This window comes from Mobula hypostoma, chromosome 4 (genome assembly GCF_963921235.1).
Source record: "Mobula hypostoma chromosome 4, sMobHyp1.1, whole genome shotgun sequence".
Lineage (NCBI taxonomy): Eukaryota > Metazoa > Chordata > Chondrichthyes > Myliobatiformes > Myliobatidae > Mobula > Mobula hypostoma.
In genome coordinates, this window is record NC_086100.1 from 195,333,006 (window position 1) to 195,347,303 (window position 14,298).

The following is a 14,298-nucleotide window of genomic DNA, read 5'->3' on the forward strand; positions in this document are numbered from 1 at the left end:
AAGTTTGTCCAGTCTCTCCTTGCAGTTAATAATCTAATCCATGCTGTATCCTGGTGAACACTGTTCCCTCTCAGCTGCGCATGTGTACGGCCGCGCAATAACTGAAATGCTCCCGTGCACATCACCTTTGTTGCTGTGCGGCTGGAATAAAGACAGATGAGAAAAAGTTTACGAAACATGAAATATTTTCTTTGTTGTACTGCATTCCATTAATAATAAATAAAGGCATCCGTTAGTCTTGCGAGACCATGGATCTGCGCCTGGAAAGTCTTCACTCTCCAGGCCACAGGCCTGGACAAGGTTGTATGGAAGACCGGCAGTTGCCCATGCTGCAAGTCTCCCCTCTCCACGACACCGATGTTGTCCAAGGGAAGGGCATTAGGATCCATACAGCTTGGCACCAGTGTCGCTGCAGAGCAACGTGTGATTAAGTGCCTTGCTCAAGGACACAACACGTTCCCTCGGCTGGAGCTCGAACTCACGACCTTCAGGTCGCCAGTCCAATGCCTTAACCACTTGGCCACGTGCCCACACATAATGCATTTCATTATACCCTTTAATTAGCAAATAAAATTTTTAACAAAGGAATTTTCCAAAGATTCAAAGTATCTATACAGAATACAACTCTGATTCATCCTCCCACAGCAGCCACAAAACAGATTTAACATCATGGAACCCATTCAAGAAAACTTCAAACACCCAACGCGTGAAAAACAGAACAAATTGCACAAACGGCAAAATTATATTTTCAATTTTCATTCTAAGTGTTTGTAGCATGCATATTACAAACAAAACATCCAAAATGCTGCGCAGTTTTCAGGCTGTGTAAAAATTTCCTGTTCAGAACAACGGTTGCTCCATGCAGCTTTCAAAAGAAATCAGAGGGAACTCTTCTGCGTCCTCTCCAAAGCCTCTATGTCCTTCATGTAATGGGGTGACCAGATCCATGATTGATAACTGGTACCGTAAGCTTTTGGATGGTCTGGTATGACAATTCGATGGCGCAGGAACATAAGCTGCAGAGAGTAGTGGACTTGGGCCAGTACATCATGGGCACCTCCCTCCCAACTTTTGGCAGCATCCCTCTGAGACGCTGCCTCAAGAATGTCCCATTGGGTTGTATAGCACGGGAACAGGTTCTTCCAGCCAACCGGTCCGTGCTGAGCAAGGTTGTCCCATTTGTCAGTGTTGGGTCCGGAGTTTTCTGAGCAATTCCTGTCCCATGTACAAGAGATTCTGCAGATGCTGGAAATCCGGAGCAACACACACAAAATGCTGGAGGAGCTCAGCAGGTCAGGCAGCGTCTGTGGGAATGAATAAACAGTCAACCTTTTGGTTTGAGACCCTTCTTCATGACTGGAAAGGGAGGGGGAAGACAGTGGAATCAAATGGGGGGAGAGGAAGGAGGATAGGTGAAACCATGTGAGTAGGGAAGGTTAAAGGGCTGGAGAAGAAGGAATCTGAGGACCATAGGAGACAGGGAAGGAGGAGGGGACCCAGGGGGAGGTGGTAGGCGGGTGAGAAGAGGTAAAAGGCCAGAGTGGTGAATAGAAGAAGAGGGGAGGAGGAGGGAAAATTACTGGAAGGAGATAACAATATTCATGTCATTAGGTTGGAGGCTACTCAGATGGAATATAAGATGTTCCTCCTGCACCTTGACGGTGACCTCATGCAGCATCTGTCGTCAAAGATCCCCACTATCCAGGCCAGGCCATCTTCCCACAGCTGCCACTGGGCGGGAGGTACAGAAGCCTGAAGTCCCACACCACCAGTTTCAGGACCAGCTATTTCCCTCTGTCTGCCAGAGAAAGCAGGATCTCCCAGTGGCCACATATTTTAATTCCACATCCCATTCCCATTCTGACATGTCTATCCACGGCCTGCTCTACTGTAAAGATGAAGCCACACTCAGGTTGGAGGAACAACACCTTATATTCCATTTGGGTAGCCTCCAACCTGATGGCATGAACATCGACTTCTCTAACTTCCGCTAATGCCCCACCTCCCCCTCGTACCCCATCCGTTATTTATTTTTATACACACGTTCTTTCTCTCTCTCTCTCCTTTTTCTCCCTCTGTCCCTCTGACTATACCCCTTGCCCATCCTCTGGGTTTTCCCCCCCTCCCCCTTTTCCCTCTCCCTGGACCTCCTGTCCCATGATCCCCTCATATCCCTTTTGCCAATCAACTGTCCAGCTCTTGGCTCCATCCCTCCCCCTCCTGTCTTCTCCTATCATTTTGGATCTCCCCCTCCCCCTCCCCCTCCCCCTCCCACTTTCAAATCTCTTACTAACTCTTCCTTCAGTTAGTCCTGACGAAGGGTCTCGGCCTGAAACGTCGACTGTACCTCTTCCTAGAGATGCTGCCTGGCCTGCTGCGTTCACCAGCAACTTTGATGTGTGTTACTTCCCTTCAACCGTTTGGTTCATGAACCAGCCAGGGCAACCCTGATCACTACCTCAGTATAACAACACTGTGACCATCTGTGTTCTTTCTTATATAATTTTATTTTTCTTGCAAATGTTGTGTCTCTGCTGCTGCTGCAAGTAAGTTTTTCATTGCATCTGTGAATGTACTTGGGTATCTTACGATGAGCTTGATGTCGACTGTCTAAACCAGAGGCTCGCAACCTTTTTTATGCCTTGGACTCCTGCCATGAACCAAAGGGTCTGTGGACCCCGGTTTTAGACCATCTTAGTAGCTGGAGATGTCTGTGATGTCCAACTCCTTCGGGAGATTTGATCATGATGGTGGTAGGAGAGAAGGGGACAACAATGAAAACTTGTTTTTATTTAAACATTACTTTCAGTGGCAAAAGATGGAGACGCGTTGAGCTGCAGTATGTTCAGAAGAGCAGGACAGGAACTGGCTCGGCATGTCGTGGCTGTGATACCGGCTGCAGACAAGGTAAAATAAAATCGAACATTTGCATCGGTTTGTGCTTGGATAACTCCTGAAATCAGACGTTTTCATTGTCAAGAACAAAAAAAATAGATGGACATTCTTGAGGAACATACACAAAATGCTGGAGAACTAATCAGGTCAGGTAGTGTCTATGAAAAGGAATAAATGGTTGACTTTTGCGCTGGATCCATGTGATTTTTCAACACGTTTTAGATTTTTATTTATTAATTGAAGGGTAAATTGAAATACAGTACAGTGGAAATCTTTCACATTTTGTAAACTTTTTCTCATATGTCTTTATTCCAGCTGAGTAGCAACAAAGGCTATGTGCGCGGGAGCATTTCAGTTACGGTGCGGCCGTGCACCCGCGCAGCTGAGGGGGAACCTTGGTAACAACATTTTAAACACAGTTGGACAAGTACATGGATCAGAAAGGGTGTGGGCTAGACACAGGGAATTAACTGGTTTGGATGGGACATCTTGGTCAGATGGGCCAAAGGGCCTGTTTCTGTGCTGTACAACTCTGTGAGTGAGTTGGGTGGTAACTGAAGGGACCAGTTGCTACTGGTGCTTCTCTGCCTGAGCTGGGTGACAAGATTAGAGGCCTAGATGGAACGGATATAGAGAGGATGTTTCCAACAGTGGGGGGGGAGGGGGCGGTCTAGGACCCAGAAGAAAAGGCCTTCCCCTTTGAACAGAGATGAGAAGGAATTTCTTAGCCAGAGGGTGGTGAATCTGTGGAATTCATTGCCACAGAAGGCTGTGGAGACCAAATCATTGGATATATTTAAAGCGGAGCTTTTGGGTTGAAGCCAGGAAAATGAGGTTGAGAGGGAAAATAAATCAGCCAAGATTGAATGGTGCAGCAGACACGATGGACTGAATGGTCTAATTCTGTCTTATGGACTTACAGGGTTTAGGCTTAACTGAGGTTTTTCCCTGTTTCAGATACTTTTTGAGGGGGAGCTTGGTCTACCGATAGTCTGCGTGGGATCGGTTTGGAACAGCTGGGACCTGCTCAAAGACGGTGAGTTCTTGGAGTGGGGGGGAGAGGAGAGTTGTGAAGAACTCTCTCAGGACTCCGCCTTGGGAGTCGATCCCTCTTTGGAATTGGACTTACTAACACATATACCTTTTGGAATATTCCAAAGGCATATGGGTTAGTAAGTCCAATTCCAAACGAGGGTCACAGGGAGAATGTACAAACCCCTTCTGGACAATAGTGGAAATTGAACTCGAATCACTGACACTGTAAAGTGTGACGCTGCCTACCAAAGCTGTGTATGAGGTGCTGCTCTTCGGCAGTAGAGGTGGTTGTGGATAGACCTGTCACTGTGGGAGTGGGAAGGGGTCTCAGTAGCAGTGGTCTCCTGATGAACAGCCATTTTAGGCATAGTGGATTGTGTAATGCTTTACAGTGCCCGTTGTGAGATCTGGGTTCAATTCCGCCGCAGTCTGTAAGGTGTATATTCTTCCCGTAAACACATGGGTTTCCTCTGGTGTTCCGGTTTACTCCCACATTCCAAAAACATACAGGTTAGGGGAATTACATTGCGGGCTGCCTCCAGCACATCTCCATAAGATATGGCAACAGATCCAGGCCGTTCGGCCCATTGAGTCTGCTCCACCATTTCACCATGGCTGGTCCATTTTATCTCCCAGCTCCAATCTCCCCATGTCCCTTCATACGCTGACCAATCTAGAATCTGTCAACCTCTGCCATAAGTATACATAAAGACACCCCTCTATTCTGAGGCTGTGTCCTCTGGTCCTAGATTCTCCCACCACAGGAAACATCCTCTCCACCTCCACTCTACCAAGGCCTTTCACCATTTGATAGGTTTCAATGAGGTCACCCCTCATTCTTCGGAATTCTAGTGAATACGGGCCCAGAGCCGTCAAACACTTCATATGACAAGCCGATTAATACTGGAATCGTTTTCATAAACCTCCTTGGAATCTTCTCCAGTATCAGCACATCCTTTCTAAGATAAGAGGCCTAAATCTGTTCACAATACTCCAAGTGAGGCCTTACCAGTGCTTTATAAAGTCTCAATATTGCATCCTTGCTTTTATATTCCAGTCCTCTGGAATGAAAGTTAAAATTCTATAGGAATAAATGCCTTCTTTACCATTTTACCATTACTCAATCTGAAAATTAACCTTTAGGGAATCCTGTACAAGGACTCCCAAGTCCCTTTGCACCTCAGATTTTTGAATTTTCTCTCCATTTAGAAAATAGTCTACCCTTTTATTTCTTCTACGAAGTGCATGACCATACACTTCCCAACACTGTATTTCATCTGCCATTTCTTTGCCCTTTCACTTAATCTCTACTTCTCTACTTCCTCAAAACTACCTGCCCTCCACGTATCTTCATATCGTTTGCAAACTTTGCAACAAAGCCATCAATTCCATCTTCCAAGTTATTGATGTAAAACATAAAAAAGAAGTGGTCCCAATACAGACACCTGTGGAACACCACTAGTCTCCAGCAGCCAAACAGAAAAGGTTCCTTTTATTACCACTCTTTGCCTCCTGCCATTCAGCCACTGCTTTATCTATGCTGGTATCTTTCCTGTAATACCATGGGCTCGTAGCTTGTTAAGCACCCTCATCTGTGGCATCTTGTTAAAAGCCTTCAGAAAATCCATGTACACAATATCAAGTGATTCTCCTTTATCTATCCTGCTTGTTATGTCTTCAAAGAATTCCAACAAATGTCAAGCAAGATTTTCCTTAAGGAAACTATGCTAACTATGGCCTATTTTATGATGTGCCTCCAAGTATCCCGAAACCACATCCTTAAGAATCGACTCTTCGTCTTCCCAAACACTTTTCATCTTCCCAGCCACTGAGATCAGACTAACTGGCCTATAGTCTCCTTTCTTCTGCCTCTCTCCCTTCTTGAAGAGTGGAGTGACATTTGCAATTTTCCAGTCTTCCAGAACCATTTCAGAATCTAGTAATTCTTGAAAGATCATTACTAATGCCTCCACAATCTCTTCAGCCAGCTCTTTCAGAACCCTGGGGTGTGGACAATCTAGTCCAGGTGACTTATCTTCAGACCTTTTTTCCAGTGGGCCAATATCCAGTCCCACCTCTCTTTTACACTTCATATATCTGAAGAAACTTTTGATATCCTCTTTAATATTATTTCTAGCTTACTTTCGTATTCCATCTTTTTCTTTATGACTTTTTTTAGTTACCTTCAGTTGGTTTTTAAAAACTTCTAAATCCTCCAACTAATTTTTGTTCTATTATATGCCCTCTCTTTGACTTTTATGTTGGCTTTGTCTTCTCTTGTTAGCCATGGTTGTGTCATCTTGCCTTGAGAAAACTTCTTCCTCCTTGGGATGTATATATCCTCTTCCTTCCAAATTGCTTCCAGAAATTCCAGCCATTGTTGCTCTGCCATCATCCCTGCCAATATTCTTTTGCAATCAGTTCTGGCCAACTCCCTTCTCATGCCTCTGTAATTCCCTTTACTCCACTGTAATACTGATACATCTGACTTTAGCTTCTCCTTCTCAAATTTCAGGGTGAGTTCAATCATATTAAGACCTCCTAAGGGTTCTTTTACCTTAAACTTTCTAATCAATTCTGATTTATTGTGCAACATCCAATCCAGAACAGCTGATCCCCTAGTGGGCTCAACCGTGAGCCGCTCTAAAAAGCCATCTTGTAGGCATTCTAGAAATTCGCCCTCCTAGAATCCAGCACCAACCTGATTTTCCTAATCTGCCTGCATATTGAAGTCCCCCATGACTACTGTAACGTTGCCCTTTTGGCATGCATTTTCCATCTCCAGTTGTAATTTGTAGACCACATCCTTACTACTGTTCAGGGGTCTGTATATAACTCCCATCAGAGTCTTCTTACCCTTATCTCTACCCACAACAATTCAACACCTCTTTCATCTCTTTCTATTGATTTGATTTCATTTTCTTACCAACAGAACCACACCACCCCCCTGCCTACCTGCCTGTCCTTTTGGTAGCGTGTGTATCCTTGGACATTAAGCTCCCACTATGATCTTTCAGCCATGATTCAGTGGTGCCTACAATGTCATACATGCCAATCTGTAACTGCTACTAGTTCATCTACTTTATTCTGCACACTGCACACATTCAAATATAACATCTTCAGTCCTGTATTCACCCATTTTGATTTTGTCCACCTTTTACATTGCAACTCATCCTGTTGACTGCAATTTTGCCCGATCAACAGCCTCTCCTCACTACCCATTGCTTCTGTTTGTAAACCAACTACCTCATCTTCAGCACTATCCCTCTGCCAAATTAGCTTAAACCCTCTCGAGCAACTCTAGCAAACCTGACCGAAAGGATATTGGTTCCCCTTGGGTTCAGGTGTAACCCATCCCTTTTGTACAAGTCCCCAGAACAGATCCCAATGAACCCTTGCCCTCTACACAAGTTAGTCAGCCATGCATTCACCTGCCAAATCATCCTGTTCTTACCCTCACTGGCACATTGCACAGGCAGCAATCCAGTGATTAATATCCTGGAGGTCCTGTTTCTCAGCTTTCTAAAATCTCTCTCTTCAGGAGTTCCTCATATTTTCTACCGAAGTCATTGGTCCGAATATGCACCAAGACCTCTGGCAGCTCACCTTTGACCTTGAGAACGCCGTGGATCCAATCTGAGACATTGCTGATCCTGGCACCTGGGAGGCAGCATACCACCTGGGTGTCTCTGTTGCACCCACAGAATCTCATCTCTGTTTCTCTGACTATGGAATCTCCTATCAACTCTTCAGTCCTCTTCTCCTCTCTGCTGTTCTGAGCCACTGCACCAGGCTCAGTGCTGGAGACCCAGTCACTGTGCCCCCCCCCCCCCCCGGTAGGTCATCCCCCACAACAGTATGTAAAGTTATAGACTTATTATTGAGGGGAATTCCCTTCCTTCCCCTGATAGTCACCCAGTTACTTGTCTCCTGCAACCTAGGGGTAACTACTTCCCTGTAACTCCTATCTGTTACCTCCTCATTCCCCCGAAGGAAGGTCACCAAGCTGCAGCTCCATTTCCTTAATACGTTCTCTGAGGAGCTGCAGCTTGGTACACCCAGTGCAGACGTGTTCATCCGGGAGGCTGGAGATCCCATCCCACACAGAGTACAAAACACTGCCCTTGGAGCTATCCTCACTACACTACTCTGCCTTAACAGGTGAGGATTGAGCAAGTACGGACAGAAAGGGAAACTTACCAGATGCTTTACATCACCCAAGCCAGATGAGCCAAAGCCCCTCCCAACACTGGCACACTCAACTGACTATCTCGAACGGTGTTGGTTGTTGGCGCAAAGTGACACATTTCACTGTACGTTTCGACGTACATGTGGCAAATAAAGCAAATCTTTATCTTTAAATCTTTAGCTCCACTTCCTTGCATCCAATGCTGCAGAACCAAAGTCCCTGTCTGTTTTCTCCTCAGGGTTTCTCAAGGTGCTGGCGGAAGCGAGGCAGAAGCCGGCGGAGAAACTGCTGTCCAAGTTCTCCCTGATGAAGTTGAAGCAGCCGTCGGCGGTTGGAGCAGCCAGTCTTGGCGCCAGGCACATTGGTTACGATTTACCAATGCGGTACATGGATAATGTGACAGTCTTCTACACACACTGCTACTAACCCCAGTGAACCTGCCCGTCGTGGAGGCAGGGGATTATGTGGCTTTGACCAGGGAGCCTGCTTGATCGGAGATGTAAATATGACGTAATTACGGACACTCAGTGATTCCTTTCCATGCCTGTACTTTGGATGTTTACCAATCAAAGGTTTAATTGCAATCTAATCAATCATGTCCTTATCAGTAACACAGTCCTGGAAAACAATATCATTCACTTTCTGCCCCTCTCTCAGGGCAACACTTAAACAGGGGTGGGAGTTATTGTGCACAACTTTCTACCCCTCTCTCAGGGCAACACTTAAACACAGGTGGGCGTTACTGTGCACAAGTTTCAGTCCTGCACAACTGCGATCTGATCTTCAGGTGCCAGGCAAGGGGGTCAGCATCAGATGACAGGTGCAGGGGGGGGTCATCTTTAGGTGTCAGACATGTGGGGGGCATGTGTGGGTCACCTTTAGTTGACAGCCATGTGGTGGGGGGGGTGTCATCATTAGGCACTGGCGGCGTGGGGTTACTATTAAATGTCGGCCCGGGAGTTTGGGAGGGAGGTGTATGGGCCACCATTCACACCCACAACCCATGTAGTGTTCTTGGTCTGTATGAAGGTGTGGCAAGTGGTGGGAGATGTGTTTGTGGAGTATTGTCCATCTTTTGCATTTAGTCTGTGTTTTCTGATGGTAGAAAGAGGCCATTTGGCCCTTCAAGCCCATGTCAGCTCAGTCCCATTCTTTCCCTTATTTTCTGTCTGTCTCCATTGATCTTCCTGCCATCTCCTAACGCGCAACGTGTGTTTTACAGCAGGTGATTAGTCTGCCAACACCCCCTGCCCTACTCCTTGACTCCCGCAATTGCGAGGTGGGTGGGAACCAGAGCACCCAGGGGAAGCTCACATGGTCTCCGAGAGGACGTTGTCAACGCCTGTCGTCGGAACCGAACCTGGGTCTCTGGAGCTGTGGGGCAGCAGCACTGCCCAAAGAACATGTAACAATTACTGACTGACCCGTTCGGCTCATGGGTCAGCGAAAACGAAATAGTGATGTGCACCCTGATAACATTCCTGAAGAGAACTGTATTTTATTGGAGATTGTCAGAATATATTTGCACTTTCATGACGGATAATGTTATGAACCATGAAAATGCTTGTCTGTGTTTTCTTTAACTCACTGTTCATTTGTTCGATCTGCAACTAGGCAGAGGATTGAAGGTGAAAGAGAGGGCCTGTTGAGATAGTCGTAGTCATACTTTATTGATCCAGGGGGAAATTGGTTTTCGTTACAGTTGCACCATAAATAATAAATAGTAATAAAACCATAAATAGTTAAATAGTAATATGTAAATTATGCCAGGAAATAAGTCCAGGACCAGCCTATTGGCTCAGGGTGTCTGACCCTCCAAGGGAGGAGTTGTAAAGTTTGATGGCCACAGGCAGGAATGACTTCCTATGACGCTCTGTGTTGCATCTTGGTGGAATGAGTCTCTGGCTGAATGTACTCCTGTGCCCACCCAGTACATTATGTAGTGGATGGGAGACATTGTCCAAGATGACACGCAACATGGACAGCATCCTCTTTTCAGACACCAGGGTGAGAGAGTCCAGTTCCATCCCCACAACATTACTGGCCTTACGAGTGAGTTTGTTGATTCTGTTGGTGTCTGCTGCCCCAGCACACAACAGCAAACATGATAGCACTGGCCACCACAGACTCGTAGAACATCCTCAGCATTGTCCGGCAGATGTTAAAGGACCTCAGTCTCCTCAGGAAATAGAGATGGCGCTGACCCTTCTTGTAGACAGCCTCAGTGTTCTTTGACCAGTCCAGTTTATTGTCAATTCGTATCCCCAGGTATTTGTAATCCTCCACCATGTCCACACTGACCCCCTGGATGGAAACAGGGGTCACCGGTACCTTAGCTCTCCTCAGGTCTACCACCAGCTCCTTAGTCTTTTTCACATTAAGCTGCAGATAATTCTGCTCACACTGTGTGACAAAGTTTCCTACCGTAGCCCTGTACTCAGCCTCATCTCCCTTGGTGATGCATCCGAAAACTTCTGAAGATGACAAGACTCTGTGCAGTAGTTGAAGTCCGAGGTGTAAATGGTGAAGAGAAAGGGAGACAAGACTGTGGAGCCCCAGTGCTGCTGATCACTCTGTCAGACACACAGTGTTGCAAGCACACGTACTGTGGTCTGCCAGTCAGCTAATCAAGAATCCATGACACCAGGAAAGCATCCACCTCAGATGTTGAAGGGTTAGGAGGGACACTAGTTTTTGGCAGTCTATAGAACATGATCTTTGGTGGGTGGTGGGTTCCTGATGCTCTCTGTTGGAACAACGGGGGGAGAGTTGATTCTTTGCTGCTGGGAGGGGGGTTTTGGGGTTCTCTGGCCCTACATTCATCCTTAGAACACCTGGAGAATAAAGATGCATACGTAAGGCTCCTTTTCATTGACTACAGCTCATCAATACCATCATTCCAAATAAACTGATTCCTAAGCTCCGGAACCTGGGCCTTAGCACTCAGATCTGCAGCTGGATCTTCAGCTTCCTCACAGACAGGACCCAGGCTGTAAAAATAGGGGACAAGCTCTCCTCTACAATCACTCTGAGCACTGGTGCCCCACAAGGCTGTGTACTCAGCCCCTGCTGTACTCACTGTACATCCATGATTGTGCAGCCAAGTTTCCATCAAACTCAATATATAAGTTTGCTGATGACACAACAATTGTAGGCCGTATCTCGGGTAATGATGAGTTTGAGTACAGAGAGGAAATTAAGAACCTGGTGGCATGGTACAAAGACAATAATCTATCCCTTAACGTCAGCAAGACGAAGGAATTGGTTGTTGACTTCGGAAGGAGTAGCGGACCGCATGACCCCATTTACATCGGTGGTGCGCAAGTGGAACAGGTCAAAAGCTTTAAGTTCCTCAGGGTCAATATCACAAATGAGCTGACTTGGTCCAACCAAGCAGAGTCCACTGCCAAGAAGGCCCACCAGCGCCTTTACTTCCTGAGAAAGCTGAAGAAATTTGGCCTGTCCCCTAAAACCCTCACTAATTTTTATAGATGCACCGTAGAAAGCATTCTTCTAGAGTGCATCACAACCTGGTATGGAAGTTGTCCTGTCCAAGACCGGAAGAAGCTGCAGAAGATCGTGAACACAGCCCAGCACATCACACAATCCAATCTTCCGTCCTTGGACTCACTTTACACCGCATGCTGTCGGAGCAGTGCTGCCAGGATAATCAAGGACACGACCCACCCAGACAACATACTTTTCGTCCCTCTTCCCTCCGGGAGAAGGCTCAGGAGCTTGAAGACTCGTACGGCCAGATTTGGGAACAGCTTCTTTCCAACTGTGATAAGACTGCTGAACGGATCCTGACCCGGATCTGGGCCGTACCCTCCAATATCCGGACCTGCCTCTCGGTTTTTTTGCATTACCTTACTTTCCCTTTTCTATTTTCTATTTATGATTTATAATTAAAATTTTTAATATTTACTATCGATTTGTACTCCAGGGAGCGCAAAGCGCAGAATCAAATATTGATGTGATGATTGTACGTTCTAGTATCAACTGTTTGGCGACAATAAGGTAAAGTAATGTCCATTCTTTGTTTTTTTTTCCCCTCTCTGTTTCAAGGATTCCCGCAAAGAGTAGACAATAGGTGCAGGAGTAGGCCATTCAGCCCCTCCAGCCAGCACCACCATTCACTGTGATCATGGCTGATCATCCACAAACAGTACCCCGGTACTGCCTTCTCCCCATATCCCTTGACTCTGCTATCTTTAAGAGCTCTATCTAACTCTTTCTTGAAAGAATCCAGAGAATTGGCCTCCACTGCCTTCTGGGGCAGAGCATTCCACAGAACCACAAACCTCTGTGTGAAAAAGTTTTTCCTCAACTCTGTTCTAAATTGTCTACCCCGTATTCTTAAACTGTGGCCCCTGGTTCTGGACTCCCCCAACATCAGGAACATGTTTCCTGCCTCTAGCGTGTCCAATCCCTTAATAATCTTATATGTTTCAATCACATCCCCTCTCATCCTTCTAAATTCCAGTGTATACAAGCCCAGTCGCTCCAATCTTTCAACATATGACAGTCCCGCCATCCCGGGAATTAACCTTGTGAACCTACACTGCACTCCCTCAATAGCTAAAATATCCTTCCTCAAATTTGGAGACCAAAACTGTACACAATACTCCAGGTGTGGTCTCACCAGGGCCCTGTACAACTGCAGAAGGACCTCTTTGCTCCTATACTCAACTCCCCTTGTTATGAAGGCCAGCATGCCATTAGCTTTCTTCACTGCCTGCTGTACCTGCATGCTTACTTTCAGTGACTGATGAACAAGGACACCTAGATCTCGTTGTAAGGATTGCAGGTTGCATACTGTGTACATTCTCTGGTATTAAATTGAACCATTGAGCTGGTTTCAATGACCAAAGATAAGTCATTATAATTGTGGTGTAGTGTGATCATTCACGTCAAGTATGTTGTTCTCTTGATGGAGGACGCCTGTGCATGGCTTTGTTTAACCAGGGGAGTCTGATGCACGGGCAGCCACCACACGGTTCAGGGTCCAGTGGCATGGAGCTCAGGGCAACTGGGGACCTTTTACTGCTGCGGCCTTCCTCCATCTTCACTGCCGTTGTGATGTGTCATTGTCTTTTGCCAGCCGCACCACTGGGCTCGTGGTTGGATCGCTCTTTGTCTGGAACGTCTCCCCCTTGACCTTACCACCATGGATGACCCTACCAGGAACTAAGCTCCAGGGTCTCAGTAACCCTCTCCATCATGACAAGGTAACGACCCTTGGAGAAGGTATAGGGTACGTCGTAGAGCAATACAGCATAGATGCCCTGTCATCAGCCCAGCCAGTCCTGTGCCCACCCAGCTAGTCCCAATTTTCTACACTAGGCCAATATCCCTCTAAGCCTCGTACCTTCATGAACCTTTCCAAATATTTCTTAAATGATACTATCATACTTGCTTCAACCACTTTCTCTGGCAGCTCATTCCACGTTCTCACCGGACTCTGAATGGAAAAGTTGTCCCTCAGGTCCCTTTTAAATCTTTCCTATTTCACCCTAAAGCTGTGTCCCCTACCCTAGGGAAAAGTCTGTTACCATCCTTATCTATGCCTCTCTTAATTTTAAATGTTTCTTTAAGGTTAACTCCCAGCTTCCTATGTTCCAAGGAATGAAAGCCTATGCTCTCAGATGCTCTAGCTCTTTGCACTTGTGACAAGAATACACATAGATTAAGATGTTAGCTGTCCTGTGCTGGCACCAGTGGGATCAGCAGTTGGTCTGCCACCTGTCTCAGGAGAGAGAGAGATAAGGAAAACAATGGCGGGAATTGAACTGCAGGTGGTGATCACTTGGTGATGACTGCTACGCTGCCATGCCACATCTTTACGGTAACGCGGTGACTAAAACTCTCAGTACTCCAAGGGCAGCCTCACCAATAACTTGGACAACTTGCAAACCAACTCCTAAACTCAACAACACAAGGGATTCTGTAGATACTGGAAATTCAGAGCAACACACACAAAATGCTGGAGGAACTCAGCAGGTCAGGCAGCATCTGTGGAAAGGAATAAACAGTCAATGTTACAAGCCGACACCCCTCATCAAACTAATTCAATATCCTGTCACCTATCTACAGGAAAGATGCAAATAACTTATTGTAAATCAGTGAGTTGTTATGTCTCCCCTCTCGCTGTGAAAGGGAACACCTCTGTTTCTCTA

The 14,298-nt window shown here is 46.3% G+C and overlaps 1 protein-coding gene across 1 annotated transcript in view; it reads left to right on the forward strand.

Annotated features, from left to right (window-relative positions):
• The window catches only part of nagk (N-acetylglucosamine kinase), a 49,128-nt gene extending 39,435 nt beyond the window's left edge, over positions 1 to 9,693 (forward strand). Inside the window, exons 8-10 of the mRNA XM_063045150.1 lie at positions 2,810 to 2,907; positions 3,853 to 3,931; positions 8,358 to 9,693. Of these exons, the coding sequence (XP_062901220.1) occupies positions 2,810 to 2,907; positions 3,853 to 3,931; positions 8,358 to 8,545 (365 nt within the window). The 3' untranslated portion in view covers positions 8,546 to 9,693. The remainder of the gene's footprint in view (positions 1 to 2,809; positions 2,908 to 3,852; positions 3,932 to 8,357) is intronic.
• The last annotated feature ends 4,605 nt before the right edge of the window (positions 9,694 to 14,298 follow it).